This window comes from Stigmatopora argus, chromosome 1 (assembly GCF_051989625.1).
Source record: "Stigmatopora argus isolate UIUO_Sarg chromosome 1, RoL_Sarg_1.0, whole genome shotgun sequence".
In the NCBI taxonomy this organism is placed as follows: Eukaryota; Metazoa; Chordata; class Actinopteri; order Syngnathiformes; family Syngnathidae; genus Stigmatopora; species Stigmatopora argus.
In genome coordinates this window covers 25285282-25311809 of record NC_135387.1, presented here as the reverse complement: position 1 = coordinate 25311809, position 26528 = coordinate 25285282, and the positions used below count along the sequence as shown (strand labels likewise).

General features: G+C 40.0%; 1 protein-coding gene across 1 annotated transcript; it reads left to right on the top strand.

Annotated features, from left to right (window-relative positions):
- Positions 1–19601: 19601 nt before the first annotated feature.
- Positions 19602–23251, top strand: hemk2 (HemK methyltransferase 2, ETF1 glutamine and histone H4 lysine). The gene is made up of 6 exons (XM_077616480.1): positions 19602–20231; positions 20806–20895; positions 20966–21056; positions 21125–21208; positions 21292–21433; positions 22846–23251. Exons 1-6 carry the CDS (start codon positions 20095–20097, stop codon positions 22959–22961), a joined length of 660 nt encoding a protein of 219 aa, XP_077472606.1. The 5' UTR covers positions 19602–20094; the 3' UTR covers positions 22962–23251.
- The last annotated feature ends 3277 nt before the right edge of the window (positions 23252–26528 follow it).

Sequence of the window (26528 nt, the reverse complement as noted above, 5' to 3'; positions counted from 1 at the left end):
GTGAATAGAATTGGAATTGATATTTTCTTTTTTTGAACTAGGATCGGGCCCTCCGTTATTTGAGGTTGTCGTTTCTCTTTGCCCGTACAGTTTGTCTCCATCTAGTCTCCTCCACATTCTCCTCCTTTCTATTATGGTGTGTCAAAAAGCCGACATGACCGCTATCGTTAGGACAAGAAATACAAGCTTATCAAGAGCAAGCTTCTCCGTCGGTACAAAATCCGCCAATAATCCAGAGATACATCCGTTGTTGAGCTGTTCATTGGCTATTGCGAAGCTAGGAGTCAATTGTCTGAAATGTCACATGATTTTCTTTTTTGAAATCCTGTCAAGGCTCATAAAATTCTGCAGTGGTGGACCAACTTCCAAATAATAGCCTTACCAATAGCCTCATGTTACGCATAATTTTTTTGAGCAAATATTTCGGATATCTTTTGGAATTGTACACTAATGTGGCCAACATATTCAAAATATTCCTTGATATCCGAAAAATACATGCTTCACCATAAAGTTTTATTTTTATTTGTTGGGTAGGAAGAGCTAGGACATTGGTACTTATTTCATTCCTCTTTTTTTTTTAATTACCGTAAAATTTTATGTAAATCATTTTTGCCAGTGTCATTCTTTAAATGAAATATTGTTGTTTCTTACTGGGCCTCAATGAAACAATAAATTGCCTTTTACCTTTTAAGAATGCCTTTTTGTTCAGAATTGCTTTTCTGTTATGATTGATGTCTAGATTTCAAAAAATATATATCGCTTTTTCCCCCATGTGGTATATGTTTCCAGGCACCTCGTCTCTGAGGTCAAGTCTTCTTGTTTTTTTGTTTTTGTCATGGTGCGTGCCTTTATGTTCTTCATTTTCCAAAGATCTCTTTGGGATTTAACTTTCTATAATTCTTTGTGTTCTTGCACTTTGTTTTCCAAGTTGAAAATAAATACAATTAGCCTTATACTGCCCTATACTCTACCACAAAAAAATCCCTGTGACTGTTTGCTGTGATTTAAAACTTGAAATCCAGCCTTCCACTCAGCTTACGTTTAACTTTTACCGGACTCATACCGCTTTTAATACAAAACCATTGACTTGGACTCATATTAAATTAATTTCCTTTAGGTTACTAAGCCATGTTTTGCATGGGCGTGTTTATCTATGCACTCTAACCAACGGCAACACTGTGCCACCATCATTTTTGTAGTTACTGTATTTCCTCGTGGCCATTGTTCACTCAGGGCGCCTCCATCCTACCTAGGGATGACAAACTAGACCGCTAAGGACGCACTTCCTGGTTGTACTGCTCACCTGACTTCCTTTTTGAATTTGTCCACGTGCAGGCAACACCCTTTCGGAATATGCAGTCCAGCAGACGATCCTTTCAATTCATACAGTATCTCAGAAATACCACGGGAAATTATTTTTCTTAAGATTTTCCCTTCAAAGTAACACATTTGTACTCCCTATTAAAACCATGAATATGGAGGTGCAAATTGTGAATCAGGGAGATACGAGAGAAATTGTAAAATTCAACAATTTTAAGGCATGCGGCTTATACGAAGAGGCGGCTAATATGCGAGTAAATACAGTAACCAAATTTTCCAGTTGAAAGGGGGGGGGGGATTCCTGGGAGCTTGTGACTTTAAAACACTTTTTGCCAGGCTAGAATAAAGTGTCATTTGTACAAGCACTCGGTGGATAGCAGTGGGGCGCTCACTGTCAGAGTTCGCTCAGGGATAAGAAGAAGAAACGGCACTGAGCAGAACTAGCGAGTCGGCGACACCATTGGAAAATATTTTTCAGGGATGCAAAGAAAGGCAGAGAGGAACGCAGTCAGTAAGTCAAACATAACTCACCCGAAAGCCAAAATGAGGAAATATGATGATGCGTATGTAGCGCTCAGCTTCACTCTGAAATTTCGACCGCTGTGTTTCTGTGCCGAAAAAAGGGAGCCCCAAAAGCAATCATTTGCAGAAATTGGCCTCGCAGTTCTGCGGACAAGCCCAGGTTGGTCCTCACTGCGTGGAGTTTGCATGTTCTCCCCAGGCTTGCGTGAGTTTTCTCCGGGTATGCCAGTTTCCTCCCACTTCCCAAAAACATGCAAGGTAGGCTAGTTGAACACTCTTAATTTCCCCTAAGTATGGGTGTGAACGTGACATCAAATAATTGAGAAGTACTGACTTAAGGTGATGTAATGATCACAGTTATATACTCTATGCTCGTGACCGGACTTTTGGTCGCCGGACGTTTGGTCGCGGACGTTTGGTCGCGGACGTTTGGTCGCGGACGTTTGGTTGCGGACGTTTGGTCGCGGACGTTTGGTCGCCCGGACCCAAACAACCGGCGACCAAAAGACCGGCGACCAAAAGACCGGCGACCAAAAGACCGGCGACCAATCGACCGACGACCAAAAGACCGGCGACAAAACAAGGTAAAACAATACGGTCTACGCATCAATAAAAGCCAACAATGGCCCTGAGCAGTTTCACTGAGCGGATGTGTGAGTGTATAAGAGTTTGTATGTACATGCGTTGTCCCTTTAAGAAGCTACGTCAGTCAGGGTCTTAACAAGTTCTCCAACGAAAAACAATAAAAGTCCGGGAAATTTGGAATAATTAATAGGGCATTAAGTATGACTAAATAGTAATTCGCAGTTTGTATTTAGGGAATTTGAGCAACAATTTTAAATGGTAATTATCAATAACCTTCCGGGCGACCAAACGGCCGAGTACCCTATGCTGAAGTCAGTCATCGGTGCTTCACATTTTAACCGTTTTTGTCCATACAGAGAGTTGGCAGAAAGAATAATATACAGATGTCTGGACCTGGGGTACATCATTATTTTTGGATTTCTGTGGCAGAGTGAGCAGAGCCTCAATACATTTGCTCTGGGGTAGGAAAGCCGGTCTCAGGGATGCTGGTTGTGGCCGTCAACAAGGATGTGGCTTGTCAGCCAGAAGTGTGAATCTAGCATGCAGCGAGCAGCCTGACAGAGATTGTGTAGCTGTGACGGTGACACACAGTATAGAGACATGCCTGAAAGGTTGAGGTATTGACTTTTACTTCCTGACAGCTGAGTGACCTTTCAGCTCTTGCAGGGGGTAAGCATCGCAAGGATGGATTTTGCCTTTCCACCCACAGGGTTAAGAAGGAATCCACCTCTTGCTTGACTGCTAAGCAAGGATATTGAAGCATGAATATCCAAATTTAGATTAAATTCTATGCCTTTTGCTTGGGTCAAAAGAGGCATGCCTGCAAACTGGAAAATACTACCAATCTTGCGTAGTTTACTATGCCCGTTTTTAGCAAAATACCAAATAACCATTTTGTGTCAAAACTACGTAAATAAAAAAAAGAATCAAGCATTTTTTTCACTAATTTACATTACAATATTGAAAGTTTGCCATTTTAACTTACCATGATGATTCATTTCGAAACGTAATGTGATGTTCTAAATAAGTTCAATTATTTTGAAAGTTAATTAGGGTCCTCACTTCCTTTTCAACGACACATGTGCATTTTCATCAGTTGTTTCAAGCAGTGTGTTAACTTTGTGCACAAAACAAATATGTGAGTAATAGTTGACTGCTCTTTGCAAGAATTAACTATTGAATAAAGGTGTTTCAAAAGCATTAGAAAATGGATCATTTTGCGCTTTACTTTTGTACGTATAGCTGGTAAATGCCTTTAGGAAATCTGAAAATTCTCCTTACCCACTCCGAAATATTATTTTTGACATTTGGCATTCTTGTGCACTTATTTTTGACATTTTGTTCGTTTGTACTACTAGCACAGTGTCGTAATAATGAGCCTTTCCACAGTTTCCTTGTTCAGAATCATGGCGACCTTTCACTCACTGATAGCCTCCAATACAGAAGTATATTGGCCTTGACCATGTTGGGTTGAGTAATACAACGAATACCAATGAGCTTTTCAGGGAACGTTGCTGTTGGAATAATGATTCAAACCTTTTTAAATCATTATTAGTAATATTTAATTAAAAAAGGAAAAACATCTTTCAACAAACTCTGCCTACAACTTCGAAGGAGATGCAATGTGACGCCGTCTTAGTCCCCAGTGCATTCTGAATTGCAGTAACTGAATCATTGTATTTAATCGCGACACTCGAAAAACATGGTTATGTAATCAGTACAATAACACCCTCGCTGGTTAGAAAAACAACAGTGTGAGGAATGCTTTCAAGGTAAACAAAGCAGTATTATACTGTAAGCAAAGCCGTATTTTCAAACAATAATGCGATTATCGCCATCTGCTGCTGGAGTCCCGTCAAAACAGTCCCGTTGTGTTCTGCCGAAAAGCGTGTGTGAAAACAATGTGTCCTCGAGCTGTGGGGCCTTGAGGAGACGATGTGGAGGAAAAGTGTCCATGGTTCCATGAATTGGTTTATAGCCTTATTACTTATTGAAAAATGCTTACAACACATATAGAATATTCCATAATAATTCTAACAGTTGCATATCATAATTTTGTTTTACTGCCCCATTTGTTCACCTGGTGCCGTTATGAGAATACAATATACTTAAATGAGACGGACTGCTTAATCCTGTCAGGTTTCACAGGTTCTCAGTTTTGGTTGTCTGGCTTTGTTGGCACAGTGGGCAGTTGTGAGGCCTTCAATATGCTTGAGTGTATTGCTAGACGTCTTAAAAAAAGAGCTAAACTTTGAATGATGGAGGTGAATTGAGTCACTGATCTCATCCCCATCTGTCTTTCCGGCCATCCAAGGAAGCAGTCAATGGCTTGCTGCCTATCCATGGACCATTACTCCCATTGGTCAATGAGCCATCTGCATGAGAGGGGCCTCATTGATTCCCCTTTACTGCCTGAAAACATACACTCAAACATGAATGCATCGGCAGGTTCACGACACAAAAGCACCAACCCGGCAAATATGATATATTATTTGGTGCTCGTTTGTGTTTTGGATTTAATAGGCAGTGTGCTTGGGTCATCGAGAGGTCATCCACATGGCAGAGTTGTCCAATTAGGGTGGTCTTGGTTCAGAGTGGAGTTCCATTTCTATGGGTTACAGTTTATTAAGTAGCAGTTGTAGTTTTTATAGTTCCCTTTCGGTCGATTGGCTCTGTGCATTGTGCTATTGGATACACTCACTCAGCCTCTCCGTAACTTTCTTGGGTCAAAATGAGTCCTACAAAAGGTGCAAATCCGTGAAGACTGAAAGACTGTCATGACAGAAGGGTGTTTTTTTTCTTTGTTGGGGATCTCATTATATTTTTAACAGGTAGCAATTTACTGAAACATGCAAAAGATAAGAAAGGGAGAAGATCCTAACCCAGTCGGTCTCATTTTGGAATTGTTCAGTGTTCATAAGGTTTCAATTTTCCTGTATTCCCTCAACTGATATTCTTTAATTTAGGCCTTTAACCATTCCCTGCAGGTTTTGAAACTATCACCTGTGCTGGAGCTCTCCAATGCGTACAAAGGTGTCAGAGTGTTTAAAATCCTATTTCAATTTTCTCTCATCTATGCCCCACTAACACCTTTTTATCAGGAATATCTCATCACATCTCCTATAAATACTCATCACTGGGGCTGAAAGGCAATCTCAAAAGAATACAACCTATGTAAATAGCATGTGATTTAATTTCTCCAGGCTCATAAGACAAATGTGGCTGTCTTGCTTTCATGAGCTCTTTTGTGACATGATTTTTTTTCTCCCCACTCAGAGCGCTGGAAAATCCCGTAATTACATTTCCCATCTGTCTGCGCCCTCCATGCGTTGCACATCCGCCTTGAAATAATTGCATGTGCTCCCGAAGCATTACGTGCAGAAAAAAAAGTGGACTGATGTCATGAACGAGGGAGTTTGATGATGAAGTGTGTCCTGTTTGTTGGGAAAATTTTGTCCTGTCTCAATTCTCAAAGAGCTGCTCATTCCATCATTAGTGGTAAGATTTTGACATTAATTCCGTGGCATCTTTTGCAATCTAATCATTCTTCTAGTGCCCAATTTGCTTATTTGACGTCATTTATTAATTTTGGTTGAAACATTGCACTTTATAAAGTATGTAAGGTCTGTATTGGCTAAGGGCGACATTTTAAGATGGCTGCAGAATGATGTTCATTCATTCATTCATTTTTTTCCCCACGACAACGCACTCGTAAACGGAACAAACAAATTTAAATTAACTTGGACAGACACTCAAACATACGTTTAATGTAACTTTACACAAAACTGAATTCTAATTTTGTTGTAATCTTTTGTTACCTTCGTTTTCCGGGTTGGCGGTTTGCCACGCCTCCACCCTCACGTTCGCTATCGATGGGCTGTTTGCTGTTGTACTACGTATTCCCTTCAAAATATTCCGAAAATGATTCACACAAATGTCCTCACAATAGGACCACTTGCCAACGAGAAATAGTCTTGTAGTACATTTTAGCGATCGCTCCGGTGCTCATAAAGACCGGCTCGCAACTCCCTCGTTGAAAAGGCTCTGGTTGCAACCGCTTTGAAGGGCGCCTATGAGAGAGAGTTGCGACCAGAAATATTACAAAGAGGGAATTGCGAGCCGGTGCCGCTGATGTTCTTAGGAGCAGCGAACGAGAAGTAATATAATACTCCTCGTATTAGATAATAAAAATAACAGGAAATGCAACAACTGAGCTTACCCACGTATTGATTGTGGGTAATGAAGCTTCATTCTGAGAAAGAGTACCATTGCCTATTGGCGTTGTGTGCACGAGTATACTTCATTACTCAAAAAGCCCTCTTTTTGCCCGCGCATGCGCGTTGTGCGTTTCCTGGTCGATGCGTAGTAGAAACTCGTCTGAATTAATCGTTCAGTGCTCGTAGATATTGTTGTACACGAAAGATATGCAAAAAAGGCTTGGTCGCATCACGAAATTTTGATCGCATGACGGGCGAATTATTCGATCGAAATTTCCATCGTAAAACGAGAATATATGTATGACGAGCGGTCGTGTGACGAGGTACCACTGTACAAGTAATAATTATTTTGGTGAAATTTGTAAAAGGGATGCCTTAGCTCCCCAAATTTTGAATCGCTGTTTTCAATGACCAGTCGCACGAATGTGAGTACGTGCAAATATTTGTCTTTCTTTCCCGACAGGCCCGATGTTTAGCCCACCCCAAATTGGCTGCAACTCACTCGTATGCCTGAAGAGGATAAGTGGTTAATGGATTGATGGATATCAAGGGTTCCCATTGTGTTTCTTGTTCGGTGCATGTCCTCCAACATCGTGTGAACTATTGACAAAGAATCTGTCTGCCACTATGTTTCCTTCTCATAATGGCCACCACCCCGTCGAGCCAATCACGGCCGCCTTCTCCTCTCATTTCACTCTGCACTCACGTTAATGGAGTTCACTCTTACACTCCCAGTGAGGGACTTTAGGCTGCCGGCCAATCTCTTTGCTTCATGTTTTTATACTGTCCCTGGGCGAGGGGCATGTGTCAACAATGAAACTCACGCTGCTTACCCCGAAAGTCCGCCAGCGTTGCTGCTAAATCCCCATCGACCCGCGCAGACCAGCCGCGCCTCGCCAAGCATGGACTGCTTGCCCCATGTTGGATCATTGGAGCGTCACGGTGTCAACAACCTCTTCATGCTTCATACAGGGGTGACTAACTTGGAGCATGCCACTGCAGGCACGTTGACCGAGTCCAATTGTGACTGTGGCGTGCTTCTGTGCTGTCGGCATCGGCGTGTTGTGCTATGAACAAGCCTTCTAGGTTTACAGCTCATATGATCCTGGATGGAAAAGACAAGAGTGGTGTTTAAAAAAACTCAAATGGATTTCTAGAGGTTCATTAGCATATTGAACTTGACAAACTTCTGGGGAAAGGTTTCGGAGTGGAGATTATAATTGTGCATGACATTATGCTCAATGTCCAATTCAAACAACATCAAATAATAATTCTGTATTTTGATTTCTTCTTTAGCATTTTGCGGCTTTCATTCAAACCCAGTTTAGAGTCTGCAATTAGGGTTTAAAACTAAGTTTGAGGTTTCAAATGCGATTTCAAACTAAGGCAAAGGACCCAAATGTTGGTTTCTAAATAGGGTTAGGGTTTCAAAGTAGGATTTAAATCCCACTTTAGAGGTTCCAATGGGGGTTTTAAATTAGGTTTATGGTTTCAAACTAGTGTTAGCGTCTCAAAATAGGATTTCAAAACAAATTCCAAAAGCAGGCCCCATCTATTATAAGGTTCTATCTATCATATTTAAAATAAGAGAGTTGATCAAAGTGGATACTCATGCTCCCGTGAGACCAACTCAAAGGCAAAGGAAAGCAACCCCTCATCAACCGGGGTGAACCCCAATGAACAGGCAATGAGCCTGAGGGCTAGACTGTGAAAATAACTGAACGGCAACCTCGACAAATGTCTGCATTCAACGTTTGGGTTTTGTTCAGTGTGCCAAGGTCTTGTGCAAAGCGATAGTTTTTCACCAAAGGAGAAAAAGCATCACAGGAATCACATCACATACATACAATGTGCCCCAGTTTCTGCTTGACCTTGTCTGTTTTGTCATATGTTTCTTCCTGTTGCTCATCCAGCTAACGTTCCAAATCTCAAATAATATTAGTTGTATATACTGTTCGTCTTGAGTATTTCATTCACCTTCCATGCTGGGGTGTTGGAGCTGCTTATCTCAGTTAACTATAGGAACAGCGGTGGCCCGGCGGCTGAGTGGTTAGTGCATCGGCTTCACAATGTTTGTGGACCATTCCAGTTTGTTGTTGAGGTGAACACCCAGGTACTTAAAATTCTCCACGATTTCAATGTCTGCACCCTGGGTGTTCACCTGAGTGGTCTGTTGATGATTCCTCCGAAAATCGATCACCGTTTCCTTTGTCTTACTGCCCTAGGTTTGAGTGTGAGCGTGAATGGTTGTTTGTCTCCTTGTGCCCTGCGATTGGCTGGCCAACAATTCAGAGTGTCCCTCGCCTCTGGCCCAAGGTCAGCTGGAATAGACTCCAGCACCCCCAGCGACCCTAGTGAGGATAAAGTGGTTCCAGCGACCCTAGTGAGGATAAAGAAGTTCAGAAAATGAAATGAGAATATGGGAACAGCCTGTATTGGTGGCGAGCTGGACAAGACCGTTAGAGGACTTTTTCGTGAGAGGTACCTTAAAAAAATGTCTGCTGATTGGACAATGGCTCATCTTGTCACGCTAGTCAAAACGTTGTTTCATGTGAAAAAGGCTTTTATGAACGTTCTTTGTCTGTTTTATAATGAAGAAATCAAGAGTATTTCAGACGAAAACGCCTACCTACACGAATTGCTTTGCATTACGCCATAGAAAATTCAAGCTGATAGTCGCTTCGTGGTCACCCCTACATCTCTTTCCTCTGAGTGCCTCGCCATCAGGAGGCGACCAATCGACATTAAGCCACCGTATGACATATAGGTTCATAATGGGAAAAGATGTTCCAACAATGAAGTAAATCCTCTGATGTTTATCACTTTCTTGTACAGTTTCCAGTAAAGTCTGGTTGCTTAGCAACATACCGTATTCCTATTTGACGCTTGAGGATTAATAATGGTACTACTACTCACGACCGCAGGCAAAGGGTCACGGCATTCTTTTGAAGAGTTTGGGGACGCGCCCGGGCTTGTTTTGAGTCCAAATAAAACAATTTACTCGCACCTAGGGGCCACAGAGCTTCCCGAACTGGGAGCTAATTAAAGACGTAAGCTCGTAAACATCTCTTGTTCCCTTTTGCTTGACGATTGTGTTGGTCCTCTTTCGCGAACTGCCGCCAATGAAGGGGTCCAGCTGGGAAAATGACTTGCTTTTTTCGTTTTGACAAGTGGACTAAATGGCGGAGAGTGGAGGCACTCTACGGCAACAGGTTCAAGTGTCTCTGAGTAAGACGCAAGTGCTTACTGCAAGCAAGCGGCGTGTCCTGAGGGGATTTTCGTGCCGTTTCAAATTGAGGTACAAAGTCATTGAAGCAGCATGGAAAATAGTCGGGCGATTTTTGTGGAAAATTAGCCTGGCTTGATCAGGCTGCTGTTCCCACTCAGCATAAGAATAGGAGCATAAAGGTTAGAAGTCTTTATGAAGTGCCATGGAACAGACTAGCAGTCAGTTTCCATGGCTGGATGAAACACTGGACTTCATACTTATAACACGAGCAATCATACCTTATAATTTCCTGAATCTAAAAGAGTCTGGCAGGTTTCAAACTGGGGGGCCATTAAAAGATTTTTAAAAAGATATTTCATGTTTTCCTTTTCTAAAGAAAAAAAAAGTTCAAATAAATGCTTTTGACATTTTTGACCAGATGACAATTATGCACTGTGCATCATTTTATCTTGCATACTTCTCTCATGTTTCTAACAAATAATTACCAGGACAACCACGTATTCAATAGTGACAAACTATTTTGGTTTCCATGGCGTGAACGGAATTCAAACACTACACCTGACAAGAATTACCACGAGCATCCGTGACGTTTTATGTTGCTATATAAGCGGCAAACCCAAGCAGCTTACTCTAAACCGGGTCATAGCATTTGCATAGAAATTGTTTCAAGATTGGAGGATCTCAAAAACAATCCCTGCAAGCACACGCACACAAATAAACAGAGGCTCCCAGAGTCTGCTCATTGAAGGCCGAGTAACTTCAGGACAATGAGAGGGCAACATGATGAGAAACAGATATAAGGAAACGGTTCATGTTTGCCAAAAAGGATAACGAGGGATGTGGAACTTCTCTGGCCAAAGATGAAGGATTTGCATGACTTGGGGCCTTGTCATGTATAGAAATGAACCAAGTGTGCACGTCAAGGACAGAAAAGGTTTCCCAGACTAAATAAATCGGAGTACCCGGAGGAAACCCACACAGGAGAACATGCAAACTCCACACACCTGGTGGGCGTGACCTGAATTCGAACTCAGGACCCCAGAGCTTAAATCATTCCAAATTGTCTGTCAAATTCCTTTCATTGCTTTTTGCCTGACTGCACTGCTTCCACATGTGCGTTTTCATATTCAAGCATTTAACCAATCACATTTCAGCCATTATTTGTTGCCAGGGTCAGAAATCTGCCTTGAGGCCTTCACAATCAGTTCTGCAGGCCCTGAGCATAAAATAAGTGTTGATAAAACTGTTGCTTTAACCAATCAGATTTCGTGTTGGCGACACCAATGCCCTCTCGCAGGCGTAGGGATAGGTCATTGCTTTCACAAACTATGATTGGCTAGTGATTAGCCAGAGCTACCAAACTGTATGTGGAGCTAGCTGCAGAAGCAAATATATTGTTGTGTTGATTTAATAGCGGAGGAGAAGAAATGGATATGGTTGTAGATTTAAATACACATTATCATGAAAACAATGTATTTTTGTGTCTATTTTTAATATGCATGACCAAGGTCAGAGTTCAAATGGCCCCCACCAACCTTCACAATGGTGGATGAGCCAGGAGTCAGTTCAGGAGTGGACTACAGAGCAGCTCAGAAGTGACGATTTACCAAAGAAAGACCCGATAAAGCTCCCACAAGACAATGCAGCGCATTCGGTACGTTGTCATTTGGGGATTTCGAAGCCCCAGTTTTCATTTTAAGAGTGCATTTTGACGAGAGCATGCCTCGTCTGTGTGATGAAGCCCTACGTGGATGGAGACAGAAAAATGTTTGCTAACAAATTGGCTACATTGCGTTACCTATAACTCTTTATTTTTAAAAAGAAATCATTCCATTGTTTGTTTCAGTTCCTCAACGAGCACAGACTTCTGGGAAACATCAAGAATGTGGCTAAAACGGCCAAAAAGGAGCAGCTTGTCGACGCCATAACAAGCTGTTTGTCAGCAAAGTGAGTCATTTTCTATTTTCTATTTTCTCTATAGTTAAAAGTCAGCATTCAGTATTCAAGGATTTGCTCTATTAGCTTGTTCTTTTTATAATGATAAATTCCATTTTTTAATGAAAACACATTAACTGGTCTGGTGTTGATTTTTAATAGCAAGAACCTGTGTGGATACTTCACACCCACACAAGTGCCATCATAGAGGTGTAAGGAATAAACAGTACACTTACAGGGGACACCCTGAATTGGTGGCCAGCCAATCGCAGGGCACAAGGAGAGAAACAGCCATTCACGATCAGACTCATAGCTAGGATCAATTTAGAGTGAGCCCGCCTGGCATGTCTTTGGTATGTGGGAGGAAAAACCGGATTACCCGGAGAAAACCCACGCAGGCCCGAGGAGAACATGCAAACTAACCACTCAGCTGCCGGGCCGCCAGGGTTTTTATTGATGCCTTTTTTATGCGTCGAAGCTGAAGCTGCAGTAAAGGCTTTATAGACGTAAAATAGTTATTGAGGGTAAGATTATATATATATATATATATATATATATATATATATATATATATATATATATATATATATATATATATATATATTTATTTATTTATATATATATATATATATATATATATATATATATTTATATACCGTATTTTCGCGACTATAAGGCGCACATAAAAGTCTTAAATTTTCTCCAAAATAGACAGGGCGCCTTATAATCCAGTGCGCTTTATATATGGACCAATACTAAAATTGTTATCATGATAAAATAAAATAAATCAGTCGATAGGGTACACCATCCTCTACAGCTCTCACAACTACGGCAAGCAGCCCCCGACTCTACTATTTTCCCGTAGAAAAAGTACTGCGCAGTGACTGCTGGGATATATAGTTCTTTTGTCAATACACCCAATGGATTGTGGCCTGGTGATTGGCATCAACACAGCTTTACGAAGCATGGATGCTAGCTAGTAGCTAGCTACTATTTGCGAATGGATTGTGGCCTGGCGGCATCAACACAGCTTTACGAAGCAACTTTGATGGATTTGTGGGTGATGATGACGTGAGTACAATGTAAAATGGCTAAATAAAGTACAACCGAACTCAGTTTTGCTTCTGTTGCCTTTTTAAAAACGTGTTTTTTAACGTGTGGGTGTAGCGTGTCTGTTTAAGCTGGTGTATGTTTTGCCATGCCTGGCTGCGTCTATAAAAACGGTGCGTCCTTTGTGTAAAATACAGAAATAGCACTCGTTATTGACACTGTGGCTAAAAATACAATGTGCCGTATAGTCGTGAAAATACGGTATACATATATACGTATATATATATATATATATTTATATATATATATATATATATATATATATATATATATATATATATATATATATATATATATTTATATATATATATATATATATACATATATATATATATATATTTATATATATATATATATTTTATATATAGATATTTATATATATATATATATATATATATATATATTTTTTTTTTTTACACAATCTCAAATCCAGCCATTTGGCGCTGCTAACAGCTGTCCGTGGTGACAAAATGACAGATGGTCCCCAAACGTCACGTCAGATTTGTGCCTCATCCTTGTCACCGTGACCTTGCGCGTGTTTGTGAAAGGTGTTTTGCAGTCACCGTCGAACAGGAAATCGTTGTCCCCGTCGAGAACATGTCTCCTATGTGTTATTGTGGAAACGCTCAACTGTAGTGACAGGTGAACAGCAGATGACATGAGCTAATAGCAGGTTGCGACTGCCGAAATCTTAAACTAAAGACCACCTTTCAGTCACAGCATTTGTGATTGAACGAGTGTCTCAATTCGTGCTGGTTACTTCGTGGAGGCGAATGTCAAGAGAAGCATTTATTATTGGAAAAAGCGAAGGAAGAAAGGGCAAAAATGATTGCTGCTGTCATGGTTAAAAAGAGAACAACTTGATGACACACTTGCTAAAAACATTCTAAGGAAAAAAAGGCTTTTCACACAATCTGGGCTACAGACAACTTGGAATGACCGCTTTTCTGTGCGCACTATTTACTGTATGTGAGGCGCCAGGCGCTTATCAAACATGTCACACCTCTCTCGGAGAATTCTTCCACACAAGCATTTTTTAAGTGGTAATTGATAGTGGCAAGCAATGGGATTTGTATTCATGGACAAAGCCGCGCACCACATGTTTCGGTTTGAATTGGGTGTCGCTACGCGTTTTGTGTTTGGACAACAGGACATCTTAACCGTTGCGGTGTTTTTCGTGGCTGGCTACATTTTATTTGTAGGCTTCTTTTCTGTTATTTTCTGTTTGGACATATTAGTAGCACCTTTCCTCATATTGTTCAAATTCAATAAACCTATTAACTAAATGTGCATTTAATTCTGTATAAATAACTAATGCTACAATTGGATTTTTATTTAACCAAGTAAAATCCATTGTTGTTATTAAAAGGTATATTTAGTTTTAAACCACTTTAGATACGAGCGCTATCTTGTCAGAATGTGTAGGTTATACATTGTTTGGAGTGGAGCAGATTCAATATGGATCTACACAAATCAATAAGATGCATTGCCTGCGTATTCACCAGAGATGCTTTTTCGACGGTCAAATTAACTTGGCTTGCTCTGACCAACCAATCAGATGACATAAAAAATATGGACTGTACTGTGGAGCATCAAAGTGGCTGTCCAAAGCAATTTTCAAATCTGATCGGTTCATTAATCAAACCCAATGCTTAATGTAGAAATTATGATTCCCATTTTTGGGAAGATTCGATTAACATGGAAGCAAAAATCTGGTGGAACAAACAAATAAATACATACATAAATGAATATCAAGGTGCCGAGAGGAAAATGAAGACTGTAGGTGTTTGGGAATACATTTTTGCAAATTAGTGGAACAAATATATTAATGTAAGGTCTAAAAATAGGTGAGAGTGTCTGCTAGGTTAGGCCAGCCCGTGACCGGACGTTTGGTCGCCGGACGTTTGGTCGCCCGGACGTTTGGTCGCCCGGAAGTTTGGTCCCCTGGGTGAATATAATTTTGAGAGCAGGTTTCAATAGTAGATATTTAGATATTAAACTCTCTCTCATGAATATAATTTTGAGAGCTGGTTTCAACAGTAAACTCTCTGTCATGTTGTCAAACGTCCGCCGACCAAACGTCCGGCGACCAAACGTCCGGCGACCAAACGTCCGGGCGACCAAACGTCCGGGCGACCAAACGTCCGGCGACCAAACGTCCGAGTACCAGGCCAGCCAAACCAAAATCCAATAAAACATTCATTCATTCATTTTCTGAACCGCTTTACCTCTCTATGGTCGCGGGGGTGCTGGAGCCTATCCCAGCTGACTATGGGCCAGAGGCGGGGGACATCCTGAATTGGTTGCCAGCCAATCGCAGGGCACAAGGAGACGGACAACCATGCACACTCGCACCCATCCAATCAGCCTACCTTGCATATTTTTGGAATGTGGGAGGAAACCGGAGTACCCGGAGGACCCCCACGCAAGCCCAGGGAGAACATGCAAACTCCACACGGGTGGACCAACCAGGATTTGAACCCAGGACCCCAGAGCTTGGGAGGCCGACGCGCTAACCACCCAATAGAACAAAATCCTAAAATTAGGAGTACACTATAGAGTCCGTTTGTTAATTATTGATCAATTTAGTCCATCACACTGACCATTACTCTTTTATTTGTTAGCTTTAAAGCAGAACTTCAGTTTATGAACCCCTCAAGTCCAGCTAGGGTTGTCCATAAAGAGAGAGGTGCGTCATAAAATGTTAAATATCAGTAAAGTATTGTACGTTTTACTACGAGAACATAAAAAGATGAGTTAAAGCAACCAGATTCTAAATCGGGAGTGTCTGTCCCAATGTATGAGTTCTGCAAATGACGGGTGATCAATCAAGGAGAAAGCAACTTTCCACTAAAGGTCAGATGGTCGTACTACTGTACGCGCTAAATCATAAGACGAGTGGAGTCTATTCAAACATTATCTTCTTGACCTCTTGGCGCGCAGTGGCTCTATCGGGATGGACCGGATTAGCACTTGCCTCGTGGGTAAGCTGATTCATAATAAATAGCCGCTACGCTTAGAAAACAGCCATAACCACACATTAGCATTGAAATGAGACGATGATTTTGTCGAGAGCAACTTCGAGGTCATACAGAGACAAGAGATTAATCCAGCTAGGAGGATTTAGGAATATCAGAAGCATTAGGCTGGAAATGTGTTTACACAAGGAGAAGAGGGTCTTAGTTCATCAGGTGATTGAAGTCATCCTTTTTAGAAATGTCAAGTGGAAGAGGGAAAATGGGCTACCTCTGTCTTTTCACTTGAAGCTTCATTTTTTTGGACTGCAGATGTACATTTGACGGAAGGACATCAAGAAGTCGAAATTCCCTAACGAATATCTGCCTAGATGCTGAGGCCCAAATTCCATCAATACTCAAGATGGTGAATAAAATAAAAGGGGCCACGAATACGCATTTAAACGAGCCAAACTAACTGACTCATATGTCCTTGAATGATTTTCAACAACTGCTTCTCATTGCCGGAGTCTTAGAACTGAAGCCTCATTTCCACTAAACTGACATAAAACAACACGTTTTTTACTCACAATGCAACGTATCCTTTTCAATAAACCTATTAAAACATGTTTGTTAGTGCCAGAAGCACAATATGCAGGGTATTGCAAGGATAAAAGTTAATTTTAGTGGTTGCTGCTCACCAAGTAAATGCAATGTACCTAGGTTATTTGTTTATATACTTGATTTGCTATATGGTAAATATGTACTGTACTTTTCTGACTGTTTCATCTCGTGACCGGACGATTCGCCGAAAGACGTTTGGCCGACGGACAGTTCGCCGAACGGACGTTTCCCCGAAACGGGATTCGCGCGCTCGCCCCGCCCCCGGATCGTGTGTGTACACGTTTTTCAACCTCGGCCCGTGGGCCATATACGGCCCGTTACAGATAACATTCATTAAGGAATAACAAGGGCATGTACTGCACCCCGCTGGACATATTTCTAAATACAAGTACGTACTACAATGTGCTGCCAATTTTTATATATTTTTTAAGTAGTAGCCATTTGGACACGCAATGTAATTTATCAAAGCTGGGGATTGATGTCTGACACTGAGAAAAAACAACACTAGAAGACTTATGTGAAATTCTAAGTGCCTTGGACAGACTAGAGGGCTTAGAGAACAATACCTGAAAATGCCATGGAACACACTTTTACTTCTAGTTTAATTTCAAATAATTTCCCATTATTTTAGGAAATATATATTCAAAATGATTTGCTGAGAACCTTAATTCAAAGATTAATCTCAACGTTTTCTATGCTGGTGTAAATTTTCTGGATTAGGATTTCTGGATTTACAATTTCATTACAGTAGTATTTACTGTTACTACTACTTTATTTTCTGTTCTGCGTGATCTCCAAATGGCTACTACTTTAAATGCAAGGATAAAATAAAATATATAAAAAAAAATGGCAGCACATTGTAGTGTAGTATGTACTTGTATTTAGAAATATGTCCAGCGGGGGGCAGTACATGCCCTCGTTATTCCTAAATGAATGTTATCTGTAATGGGCCGTATATGGCCCGCGGGCCAAAGTTGAAAAACATGTACACACGATCTGGGGGCGGGGCGAGCGCGCGAATCCCGTTTCGCCGAAACGTCCGTTCGGCGAACTGTCCGTGGGCCAAACGTCTGTCGGCGAAACGTCTTTCGGCGAATCGTCCGAGTACCGTTTCATCTCCAGCTACATTCATAGGAAGATTACTTTAAAAAAAAACTTGGATGTTCTATAACATTTTTTTTGTGGGGACTATTTTAGGAAACATGTTCTAGTGCGTAATCTATTTCGGTGAGTTGGTCAACTGGAAACAATGAAATAGAACTGACAGAAGCCTCCCAAAATCCAGAGACCATTTTAAATATAAACATGTCATTTGGGACAAAATGTCCATCCACAAAGAAAATGTTCTCTTTTGTGTCCCTGACCGGGTATGTTGTGAGTCAGACCAAAAAAAATTAAAAAAATATTCCTCATTCATCTATTGTTATCCTGGCCTCAGAAAAGCAAAAGGTAGAATAGCTTCGTAGACATAGTGACAAAAAAAATTCCCTAATCAGCTGGACTCTGCATGGATCATCCGACTAGTCTGTTCATAAAGAATCAACATTTCCTTCCTTGCCCAGAGTATTTTTTAGGCAATTCCATCTGGTTATTGTGTCAAAATTCAGGCTGAAACCGGATTTCTGGCATTTTAACCATCAAAACAGACACACTGAGGCTTTTACTATAGCCGTTATTTGTGTACTTCTACTTAAATGTAAGTGTGGGTCCTTCACACCTAACTTTGTGTTGATATCAAAATTAAACATTCAAGCCAAACTGAGGCTACAACAGAAGAATGTACAAGTAATAACGTCCTTCAGTCTCCACGGGCATTCGCTTTCATACTTTTCTGAATTGAAAAGACTTTGACAGCACTTTCCCGTTGGCCTATCGAAAAGGCATGAAAAAGAATGTTGCTCAAGTGCCCTTTGATATCGTCAATGGGTCTCAGGGTCATCTCTCTCCCACACACTTGTTGGCTAGTAGAAGACACTTTCCCATCTGAGCTATGTTACTAATGCCAGTGAAATAGAAGATGCCAAAAATATAGATTTTTAAAAGAGTTTTAGATGTGTTTAATTTACAGGTAGATGGGAAAGGGATACTTCAAACTAGGATGACAGTAGTACCTAAATTTGGTCTAATCAACAGGGTGAACTTGTTAGAAAAATACCTACCCGCTGCTTTGTTTAACTCCTCCAATTTTTTTGTACATGTGGTTCTTATTAACCTTTGAAATTAATGCCAACATTACTCGAGGGCATAACTAGACCCTAGACTGGTTGCTAGTCAGTCGTTTAGTACTAACTTTTTTATTATTTGACACACCTGTGTCAAAGTGGCGGCCCGGGGGCCAAATCTGGCCCGCCGCATCATTTTGTGTGGCCCGGGAAAGTAAATCATGAGTGCCTACTTTCTGTTTTAGGATCAAATTAAAATGAAGAGTATAGCTGTATATTCAATTTCCTGATTTTTCCCCTTCTAAATCAATAAATGTAATTTTTTTAAATCCATTTTTCTGTGTTTTAGTTCAAAAATCATTTTGTAAAATCTATATATAAAAATAGCTAAAATAAACATTGTTTTAGATCTATTAAAAAACTGAATATTCAGGGATTTTAATCCAGTTCTTTTAATTCATTTATTAAAAAAATCTAAATATTATATCAAAAATGGTCCAGCCCACATAAAATCGAGTTGACGTTAACGCGGCCCGCGAACCAACCCGAGTCTGACACCCTTGATTTAACACATACAGGAACTACATAGATACAGAAATTAAACAAAACTTAAAAAATAAATGCTGTCCCAAATGATGTTGTATATATTTTTATTTCATATCTACACATCTTAAAGCAATAGTATAGTATTTTTTTTCTTTTTTTAACTTACAATTAAAATTTTCAAATCAAAATCAATAGCCTGTATGATGACAATAAAGGCTTTTGATTTTGATTTGAAAAACTAAAGCGGTTAGGTTCATAGAGTAAGTCCCTAAAATGACCACCAGATAGCAGCACCATACCACAAAGGACCAGACATAGTTCTACGTTATTACGTAGAAAACGTCATTACGCATGGACGTGTAAACTACAGGAAGTAAACCGGTCAAGTTGTGGCTAAACTAAGATGTCTGGTACACGCCATAGGCCGACAAGGTATGAGCGCACTCACTCGGCCATTTTGCGTCAGAGCCATTCGATAAGTAGAGCCAATTGGACATGTACGTTGAAGTAGCTATAAATAGCTTAATTTTGGAGGATTTGTATACGGATTGGTTTGTCATAAACCGTAGAGACAAAATAATACGTTACCTACATACAAATACAAAATTTGATTTTCTGTGAATTGCTAGTATTTTAGGAGTGATAATCACTCACTCGGCTACAAAGCAGCACGCTCTAAATTCCTCTGTCGCATGATGGCCGTCAGTTATTTACGCCGTTGATTCCACCTTTAACGATTAGAACCACGATCGATACAAACTATACCAATGGTGGTAAGCAAAATGCCGTTGTGGCAAATCCCAAACGTGTTGTGTTTAATTCAAAGTTATTAGCGCCAGAAAGTGGCCATGATTACCCTGAAAAGGAGAGAGGTGTGTGCCTAGTTCGCTATGTCGGCTAACTACCCCACGCCTCTGTACGACCATGCGGCGCGAGGAGATTTCTGCGACGTTTACGAGCCGTCGGAGGATTCGTTCTTGCTCCTTGACTCGCTAGAGAAGGACATTCAAAAACTTCAGCAGATAAGGTGAGTGATACACACACCAGACCGGTTGTCATGTTTTACACTTGGCCATCAGTCAGTGATGCTTCCACGAACATTCCGTAAATTCTGGTTTGCTTTCTCCCAAGTGAATCTCATTTTTTTCTGAACCGCTGTTTCCTCACTATGGTCGCGAGGGGTGTTGGAGCCTATCCCAGCTGACTTCGGGCCAGAGGCATGGGACACCCTTAATTAGTGTCCAGCCAATTGCAGGGCACAAGGGGACAAACACCCATTCACACTCATACCTAGGGGCAATTTAGAGTGTCCAATCAGCCTACCATGCATGTCTTTGGAATGTGGGAGGAAACCAGAGTACCCGGAGAAAACCCACGCAGGCCTGGGAAGAACATGCAAACTCCACACAGGTGGACCTACCTGGATTTGAACCCAGGTCTTCCATTGTGAGGCCGACGCGCTAACCACTCGCTCCGCCGAGCCGCCCCCCCAAATGAATCGAGCTCTTTAAATGGGCCACAAAAACTTCACAAGAGCTCAAATGAATTAAAAAGTGGGGTTCTCACCTCAATGCTGAAGTAATTTTTTTGCTCGAATTCAGTGGTCCGTGCATTTGTCTGGAAGTTGGCAGCGGCTCCGGGGTAGTGTCGGCGTTCCTGGCATCCCTGCTCGGACCTTCGGCCGTCTATTTGTGAGTTCATTACCACTTTGGTCTCCTCTGCTCATCCATTTTCATGTGACAAAAAAAAGTTGTTTACCAGTTGTACAGATGTGAACCGTGCGGCAGCGCTGTGCACGGCAATGACGGCATCACGCAACTCTGCAACCCTCGAACCCATCATCACAGATCTGGTCAGATTTCACATGACACATACTTCTCAACTTCAACATTTCAGATGCTTATTTGACCTTTGACCTAGGCGGAAAGTCTATTACCCAGGCTGAGTGGACAGGTGGATGTGCTCCTTTTTAACCCCCCATACGTGGTAACACCATCCTGTGAGGTGGCTCAGCCTTCGGAGGTCAATGAAACTGAGATCTGACATGTTGGATTGACATGTTTGCATTGTGTATTTTTTTTGCCAAGGTGGGCAGCACGGGCATAGAAGCTGCTTGGGCCGGAGGGAGGAGAGGCCGTGAAGTCACTGACAGATTTTTGCCAATTGTCTCCAAGTTGCTGTCCAGTCGAGGACTCTTGTACTTGGTCACTGTAGCAGAGAACGATCCAGGTGGGTTTACCTTTAAAAAAAATCCAATCACTCCTCTACAGAAATGATCTCATGGCACAAAACAAATAATCTGCCAAAAGTGTAGATTCTGGGGGAAATGATTTAGTTTTAATGTATAGTCGTACCTCTACTTATGAACGCCTCTAGGTACGAAATTTTCAGGTTACGAATTTTTTTTATATGCACAAGTGACTCGAGATATGAAAACGATCCAAGTTACAAAATCTCCCCCAAAAGTAAATGCATTTCCCTATCCGTCATTTTATTTTGAAAATATTGTCGCGGATGTATTGATTCTCACTTGAGAATATTGCTCCCTCTACTCATTCTATCTCGGTACACGGTCGATTGGTCGGTAATCTTTTGGTCGCCCGGAAGGTAAGTGATAATTACCATTTAAATCGTTGCTCAAATTCCCTAAATACAAACTGCGAATTATCATTTAGTCATACTTCATGCCCTATTAATTATTAGGCTAAAGAAAAGCTCCACATTTCCCGGACTTTTATTGTTTTTTGTTGGAGAACTTGTTAAGACCCTGACTGACATAGCAGCTTCTTAAAGGGACAACGCATGTACATACAAACTCTTATACACTCACACGTTGGCTCAGTGAAAATGCTCATGGCCATTGTTGGCTTTTATTGATGCGTAGACCGTGTTGTTTTACCTTGCTTTGTCGCCGGTCTTTTGGTCACTGGTCTTTTGGTCGCTGGTCTTTTGGTCGCGCGTTGTCGCGGTCGGGGCGACCAAAAGACTGGCGACCAAAAGACTGGCGACCAAAAGACTGGCGACCAAAAGACTGGCGACCAAAAGACTGGCGACCAAAAGACTGGCCACCAAAAGACTGGCCACCAAAAGACTGGCGACCAAAAGACTGGCGACCAAAAGACTGGCGACCAAAAGACCGGCGACCAAAAGACCGGCGACCAAAAGACCGGCGACCAAAAGACCGGCGACCAAAAGACCGGCGACCAAAAGACCGGCGACCAAAAGACCGGCGACCAATCGACCGCACACGTTCTATCTCGTATCATGAAAATGAAAGCATTCAATTTAATTGGCTGTCTCACAACAACCACCATCCATGTTTCAAGATTCTCTTACATACCTGTCCACCTCGGCTAAATGCTCCCCTTATTAATGATTGTAATTACCCTTATTAAGCGATTAAAACCGTACAAATGCAATGCACATATTTTCACACACACACACACACACGTCAAAAATGTACTACAATGTGAACGGCTTGCGGCCCTGGTAGAACATATAAAGTACACCTAGTTACGAAAAAAGTTCTGGAATCAATTAATTTCGTAAGTCGAGGTACGACTGTACTTAGTGATTTCAGTCATTCTCAAATGCCTCATTCAATTTAATTAATCCAATTTCATCACACCTTCACATCCTAGATGAGATTATCCAAATACTGAGTGAATATGGACTGCAGGGAAAACCGTGTCTGTCAACCAGAGCTGGAAACGAGAGGCTGACTGTTCTGTGTTTCCATTGGCACAAACATACATGAATATGCTGGGTAAATAAATAATGATCAGAATCAAGAGTAATTATGCAAATAGAAAAATATTTGCACGTACACTTACCCGGAAAAATGTTAGTTTTTTTAATGAAGTTAAAATGTCGTCAGAGTATCATGTGTTTTATTTTTTTAAATCTGAATTACATTGTGTAAACATGAAATACTGGTTTGAAAACCTTTCAGAAGTGTGTTACAGTAAAGTCTAACATTTTGCTAACTGAATCATGTTAGATGTATGTCCACTATTTGCTATTAAATAGTAACACTGGTCAAAAATGTTCCCCGTATATCATTGTCCACCTTGTCAGCAAGCTCAAATTTTGCTTTTTCATGAACATTGTCTTTGTGAGGTTCATTTCTGTCGTATTGGCCAGTGTGCAATTCTAACATTTGAACCTGTGCAAAATGTACACAATTTGTGGATTTTCTCCCAGTATTCAAGTGATTTTTTTTTTTTTACATATACATACTAACCCTAACCCATACATACACATGCATATGCATACATACATATACATACACACATACATATAAATACAAACATACACGAATATATACATACACATACATACACATACATATACATACATACACATACAAACATACATATACATATACATACACATACATACACACACATATACATACATACACATACATACATATATACATACATACACACACATACACATGCACACATACATACATATACACATACATACATATACATACACACATACATAGGTACGTACATGGGTTTTTAGAAAAAACGACAGGTACCTATGTCGTTTTCTTTTTTAAAAAAAGACTTATGTTCCTATGTCTTTTTTTCCCAAAAGCGACATAGGTACCTATGTCGTATTTTCCCCAAAAAATCGACATAGGTACCTATGTCGTATTTTCCAAAAAAAGCGACATAGGTACCTATGTTGTATTTTCAAAAAAATTGACATAGGAACATAAGTCTTTTTTTAAAAAGAAAACGACATAGGTCCCTATGTCGTTTTTTCTAAAATAAGAAAAAACGACATGGGTCCCTGTCGTTTTTTCTAAAAGAAAAGACATAGGTACCTATGTTGTTTTTTCTAAAAGAAAAGACATAGGTACCTATGTTGTTTTTTCTAAAAGAAAAGACATAGGTACCTATGTTGTTTTTTCTAAAAGAAAAGACATAGGTACCTATGTTGTTTTTTCTAAAAGAAAAGACATAGGTACCTATGTCGTTTTTTCCAAAAAAAAAACATAGGAACATAAGTCTTTTTTTAAAAAGAAAATGACATAGGTACCTATGTCGTTTTTTCTAAAAGAAAAGACGGGTACCTATGTCGTTTTTTCCCAAAAAAGACAAAGGTACCTATGTCGTTTTTTTCCAAAAAAAAGACATAGGTACCTATGTCGTTTTTTTCCCAAAAAAAGACATAGGTACCTATGTCGTTTTTTTCCAAAAAAAAGACATAGGTACCTATGTCGTTTTTTTAAAAAAAAGACATAGGTACAGACGCTCCCCTACTTACGAACATTCAACTTACGAACAACGGTACATACGAACATGTCAGCAAATTGCGTTTAAGTCCAAAAATGTTCGCAAGTCCAATTTTGTATTTCGCGCCTTTTTCGGAGTAGTACTTCTTTCCGCCGCTAATACCGACGCCTGGCGATGTGAGAGCTCAGCTCACCCAGCATCTACCTTCTTCTTCGTTGCAATGCGAAAGTGCGTGAATGTATCTCCAGTGTGCAAAGAACCTTTTTCATTTGTATCATTAAATATCTCATGCATCCAATATTGAATATGGTTGGTAAAAAGCTAAAGGCTTCTATTGAGGGAGTTGCAAGGAAGAGGCAAGCCATTTCATTTGAAACGAGTGGCAATAATAACGAAGCTTGATGCGCGTGAGAGTGGTGAGCGTTGCACGGTCATACAACTTGAATCGTTCGACCGTCAGTACCATTTATAAACAGAAAGATCGAGCAGCAGGACCCAAATATTGAACGTTGCACAAAGTTTGCAAATCAATTGAATGATGCCATACAGTGCTACCGCATCATTTATGATGAAAAAAAGAAGAAAACTGTGCAATCGTCATTAGGTCGCTTCTTTTGGCCAGTTTCTAATACATAAATCTCTCTCTCTATCTCTACAGTACTGTACATATTCTCTCCATTTTTTTTTTTTTTTTTTTTCAGTACAAACCAATGCGTGTTACTTATACAAGCCTTAAACATACAAATGCACTTATAGAAACCTTCAATATACTTATATCGGCCTTAAACATAAATTATAATACAAAATATAGCACTGAATCAACTTACAAACAAATTCAACTTATGAACAATCGCTCGGAACCAATTGCGTTCGTAAGTAGGGGAGCGTCTGTATATGTTTTGACGAAAGTTTGGCGACACTTTCCTTGTCGACGATAATGTCAAATATTTATTCATCTTATTAGACGTGCTTCATAACTGAGCAAAGAATACCCCGAGATTTGGTACAAACGTAAAGCTGGCATGCAAAATGACTTGAATGGCTGGACATCGTAAGGCTTTTTCTTTAAAAAAAAAGTGGTCTATGTAAAGTAAAGCTTTTATTTGTTTAAAAAATAAATACTATGTATATATATAGTCACGCTTTTTTCTTTAAAAATGACCATGTATATTAAGGGTTTTTATTAAAAAATGACCATGTATAGTAAGGCTTTATTTAAAAAAAACGACCATGTACAGTAAAGCGTTTTTCTTAAAAGACGACATAGTATAGTAAGGCTTTTTTTCGTAAAAAACGACATAGTATAGTAAGGCTTTTTTCTTAAAAAACAACATAGTATAGGCTTTTTTCTTTAAAGACGACATAGTATAGTAAGGCTTTTTTGTCTTTAAAAACAACATAGTATAGTAAGGCTTTTTATTTACAAAAAAGATCATGTATAGTAAGGCTTTTTTCTTAAAAAACGACATAGTATAGCATGGCTTTTTTCCTTTAAAAAACGACATAGTATAGTATGGCTTTTTTTCTTAAAAAATGACATAGTATAGTAAGGCTTTTTTTCTTAAAAAACGACATAGTATAGTATGGCTTTTCCCCCCTAAAAAACGACATAGTATAGCATGGCTTTTTTTCTTGAAAAACGACATAGTAGAGGAAGGCTTTTTCCCTAAAAAACGACATAGTATAGTATGGCTTTCCCCCCTAAAAAACGACATAGTATAGTATGGCTTTTTTCCTTTAAAAAACGACATAGTATAGTAAGGCTTTTTTTCCTAAAAAACGACATAGTATAGCATGGCTTTTTTTCTTGAAAAACGACATAGTATAGTAAGGCTTTTTTTCCTAAAAAACGACATAGTATAGTAAGGCTTTTTTCTTAAAAAACAACATAGAATAGGCTTTTTTCTTTAAAGACGACATAGTATAGTAAGGCTTTTTTGTCTTTAAAAACAACATAGTATAGTAAGGCTTTTTTGTCTTTAAAAACAACATAGTATAGTAAGGCTTTTTTCTTAAAAAATGACCATGTATAGTAAGGCTTTTTTGTTTAAAAAAGACCATGTATAGTAAGG